This window comes from Cetorhinus maximus, unplaced genomic scaffold (genome assembly GCF_964194155.1).
Source record: "Cetorhinus maximus unplaced genomic scaffold, sCetMax3.hap1.1 HAP1_SCAFFOLD_1679, whole genome shotgun sequence".
Classification (NCBI taxonomy): Eukaryota; Metazoa; Chordata; class Chondrichthyes; order Lamniformes; family Cetorhinidae; genus Cetorhinus; species Cetorhinus maximus.
The window spans coordinates 40,453-45,175 of record NW_027597619.1 but is presented as its reverse complement, the minus strand read 5'-3'; the positions used below and the strand labels follow the sequence as shown (position 1 = coordinate 45,175).

Genomic DNA, 4,723 nt, shown 5'->3' with positions numbered 1-4,723 from the left:
GAGGCAGGGTCATACAAGGCTTTCAAAAGGGAATGGGATTGTCCTCTGACAAGGAAGGATGTGTAGCATCACAGGAAGAAGGCAGGGAGAGTGGCAAAAGGTGAATTACTCGTTCACAGATCTAGCACAGACACGATGGGCAGAATGGCTTCCGCCTGTGCTGTAATAATTCTGTGACTCTGTACCAGAGACAGCTTCACTGTCAAGGAAACAATGATGAGTGAAATAATTCATTTGGCTTGTGATGTACGAGATCCAGGCAGAGGGAGAGCAAAGAGGATTTAACCCCCAGTCAAATTCCTACTTTCAAACCTTCACCTTCTTCACGTCTCCAAACAGGGTCATTTAACCAAAGAAAATTCACATCTTAACAACTCCCAGGACAGGTACAGCACGGGGTTAGATACAGAGTAAAGCTCCCTCTACACTGTCCCCATCAAACACTCCCAGGACAGGTACAGCACGGGGTTAGATACAGAGTAAAGCTCCCTCTGCACTGTCCCCATCAAACACTCCCAGGGCAGGTACAGCACGGGGTTAGATACAGAGTAAAGCTCCCTCTACACTGTCCCCATCAAACACTCCCAGGACAGGTACAGCACGGGGTTAGATACAGAGTAAAGCTCCCTCTACACTGTTCCCATCAAACACTCCCAGGACAGGTACAGCACGGGGTTAGATACAGAGTAAAGCTCCCTCTACGCTGTCCCCATCAAACACTCCCAGGGCAGGTACAGCACCGGGTTAGATACGGAGTAAAGCTCCCTCTACACTGTCCCCATCAAACACTCCCAGGACAGCTACAGCACGGGGTTAGATACAGAGTAAAGCTCCCTCTACACTGTCCCCATCAAACACTCCCAGGACAGGTACAGCACGGGGTTAGATACAGAGTAAAGCTCCCTCTACACTGTCCCCATCAAACACTCCCAGGACAGGTACAGCACGGGGTTAGATACAGAGTAAAGCTCCCTCTACACTGTTCCCATCAAACACTCCCAGGGCAGATACAGCAGGGGGTTAGACACAGAGTAAAGCTCCCTCTACACCGTCCCCATCAAACACTCCCAGGACATTACTCCTGTCCCTCCTTCACACTGCCAAAGTGAAAGACGGTGGGGGTCGGGGGGGGGTGGAGGGGACAGTATTCATTGCGCACAGCTCGCTGTATCCCGAAGCTGAGGGTCACCTTCCGTCTGGGACACTCGTTCCCGGGATCCTGACCACGTGCTGTCTAGTGTCGGCTGACAGTAGGTGGTCTACCGCGCTTCCTCCGAGGGTCGAATAGTTCACTTGGGCCCAGCACCGAGGCCACTCAGTCAGGGTGCTCGAGTACGCTGGCGGGAACCTGGGGGGTGTGGGGAGGTGGGGGTGGCGGGGGAGGACGGAGGGGACGGAGTTTGAGGGGCGGTGTGGGTGGGTGACGGTTGTAAACTGAGCCCACCCACAAGGGGAGTGGCGTCAGCGGATCAGCTGAGTGGTGTCATTTTCAGAAAGAAGTTAACAGTTTCTGCACAGGACAGACACCAGCCCCCACCCTCTGGAAATATTTGCTGGAGTCTCAATGCAAAAAGAAAATCTCACACATGCTCTTGCAATCTTACCCGCGATGCAGCCAACACTGAAAGAATTGTCAAATTTTCCACATGTCCCTTTGTCTGGCCAGGTCTCTGATTTACAGGCTGATGGTGAGCGATTAAATCCCGAGCTCCTCACTACTGTTAGCTCGAGATTGAACATTTCCAAGCCCTGTCCAAAAGCAGGAAGGGCACTTTTTACACCCCCCGCCTCATCTCTCACTGGGAAACATGCCCCAGGAACAACTCGCACCCCTTACCCCACCAATCCCTCACCCCCAACTGCCAATTGCAGGGCCTTTCTTCACCCTACCGCTGAGGGGGCGCCGCACTTTCGGAGGGCCAGTGCTGAGGGAGCGCTGCACTGTCGGAGGGTCAGTGCTGAGGGAGTGCTGCACTGTTGGGGGGTCAGTACTGAGGGAGTGCTGCACTGTTGGGGGGACAGTACTGAGGGAGAGCCGCACTGTTGGAGGGTCAGTGCTGAGGGAGTGCCGCACTGTCGGAGGGTCAGTGCTGAGGGAGCGCTGCACTGTCGGAGGGTCAGTACTGAGGGAGTGCCGCACTGTCGGAGGGTCAGTGCTGAGGAAGCGCCGCACTGTCCGGGTGTCAGTACTGAGGGAGCGCCGCACTGTCGGAGGGTCAGTGCTGAGGGAGCACCGCACTGTCGGAGGGTCAGTGCTGAGGGAGTGCCGCACTGTCGGAGGCTCAGTGCTGAGGGAGCGCCGCACTGTCGGAGGGTCAGTACCTAGGGAGCGCCGCACTGTCACAGGGTCAGTGCTGAGGGAGTGCTGCACTGTCAGAGGGTCAGTGCCGAGGGAGCGCGCACTGTTGGAGGGTCAGTGCTGAGGGAGCGCTGCACTGTCGGAGGGTCAGTGCTGAGGGAGCGCCGCACTGTCGGAGGTTCAGTGCTGAGGGAGCGCCGCACTGTCGGAGGGTTAGTGCTGAGGGAGCGCCGCACTGTCGGAGGGTCAGTACTGAGGGAGCGCCGCACTGTCGGAAGGTCAGTGCTGAGGGAGCGCCGCACTGTCGGAGGGTCAGTGCTGAGGGAGCGTGTACTGTCAGAGGGTCAGTGCCGAGGGAGCGCCGCACTGTCGGAGGGTCAGTCCTGAGGGAGTGCCGCACTGTCGGTGGGTCAGTGCTGAGGGAGAGCTGCACTGTCAGAGGTGCCGTCTTTCAGGATGAGACATTAAACCGAGGCCCCGTCTGCCCTCTCGGGTGGGGGTAAAAGATCCCACGGCCACTATTGGAAGAAGAGCAGGGGGGAGTTCTCCCCGTTGTCCTGGGGCCAATATTTATCCCTCAACCAACACACTAAAAAACAGACGATCTGGGTTATTATCACATTGCTGTTTGTGGGATCTTACTGTGCGTAAATTGGTGCTGAGTTTCCTACATTACAACAGGGACCACACTTCAAAAAAACAAATCCTTCACTGTCTGTGAAACACTTTGGGATGTCCCGAGGTGGTGACAGGAGCTGGAGAGATGGGGAGATGGAGGAGTTCTTTGTCGGGATGCGAATCTGATCTTGTAAGTTGGCTGTGACTGGATTGCGGTGCAGTTGCAAAGCCCAGCAGCGCTCGGGAGCTTGTTATAAGATGGTCATCCTCGAGGTGTAGGTCCCATTCCGGTAGGCCATCTCGGAGCCCAGGCAGTCTTGCTGGTCCTCCTTGGCATGGCAAACCTTGCTCCTGAGGGCCAGGGCGCAATAGTCGACAGGCTCCTTGAGGCCAGGGTCGAACCAGCGGAAGCAGAGGATCCTCTGGAAGGAGCGCCTGAAGTTGTCCGAGACGAAGGCGTACAGGATGGGGTTGGCACTGCTGTTGGCATAGCTGAGGATGATGAAGAGCTGGGTGAGGGTGGGGTCCGTCGGGTACAGGAAGACGTTGACCATCTGGACAATGTAGAAGGGCATCCAGCAGACGGCGAAGGCGGCCACCACCAGCATCACCATCCAGGTGATGCGCTTCTCGGACCTCCTGCGCTGCAGCCAGCCCGCCCTGAGGGCCACGGACCTCATCCTGAGCACAATGAGGCAGTAGCAGAGGCAGATGGCCAAGGCCGGCAGCAGGAACCCCAGGAGGAAGGTGTAGACCACAAAGGCCTTGGACCAAGAGGTCTCAGGCCACAGCAGATTGCAGACCACTGTCCCCTCGGAGGTGCGGACGGTGTCCGCGTAGATAGCAATGGGCAGGATGACCAGCAAGGAGAGCACCCAGACCAGGATGTTGATGGTTTTGGCCACCGTCGGCCTCCTGTAGCTCGCTGCCTTGATGGGATGGACCACCGCAATGTAGCGGTCCACGCTCAGCACGGTCAGGCAGAAGACGCTGGTGAACATGTTGACCCCATCGACGCTCAGGACCAGGCGGCACATGAGGGACCCAAAGGGCCAGTGGTGCAGGGCGACCGAGGTGGCCAGGAAAGGAACGCTCAGCATGAAGAGCTCGTCGGCCACCGCCAGGTTCAGGATGTAGATGTTGGTGGCCGTCTTCATCTTGGCGTACTTGAGGATGACGTAGATGACCATGGCATTGCCCAGCGCGCCCACGCAGCAGACCAGGGCGTAAATGGACGGGATGACAATCGTGCTGGCGTCGAAGTTCTCTCCGCCGGAGCTGGAGGTGTTCGGGGGCACGGTTCCGGGAAACTCTTCCCAGGAATTGTTGAGATGCTTCATTCTGCTTTGGTCTGGACAGGTGCTGCTGGTGAAAGAGCTGCTATTCAAGTCCCTCTCATTTAAGGTCTTCGCCCCACCAGCCAGCTTGGGTGAGGAGACAACACTCTCGGTGATCCTGAGAGACGCTTCCCAACATCCTCTCTCAAGTGTCTCAGTCTAGGCTGCTCCTTTAGAAAGAGGTCAACACCTCACACCGCCTGACCTTAGCAGTGTCTCTCCCTCTGTCTCTGTCTGTCTCTCTGTCTCTTCCTCTGTGTCTCTCTCTCTCTCTCTCTCTGTCTGTCTGTCTCTCCCTCTGTCTCTCTCTCCCTCTGTCTCTATCTCTCTTTGTCTCTCCTTCTGTATCTCTCTGTCTCTGCCTCTCTCTGTCTGTCTGTCTGTCTCTCTCTCCCTCTGTCTCTCTCTCTGTATCTCTGTCTCTCTCGCTCTCTCTCTGTCTCGCTCTCTCTGTCTCTGTCCCTCTCTC

At 56.7% G+C, this 4,723-nt stretch overlaps 1 protein-coding gene across 1 annotated transcript; it reads right to left on the bottom strand.

Moving 5' to 3' along the window:
• Positions 1–3,168: 3,168 nt before the first annotated feature.
• On the bottom strand, positions 3,169–4,257 carry sstr1b (somatostatin receptor 1b). The gene has a single exon (XM_078536935.1). It carries the CDS (start codon positions 4,255–4,257, stop codon positions 3,169–3,171), a length of 1,089 nt encoding a protein of 362 aa, XP_078393061.1.
• Between the last annotated feature and the right edge of the window lie 466 nt (positions 4,258–4,723).

Coding starts and splice junctions, on each gene's coding strand:
- sstr1b (XM_078536935.1), bottom strand. CDS start 4,257: ATGAAGCATCTCAACAATTCCTGGGAAGAGTTTCCCGGAACCGTGCCC.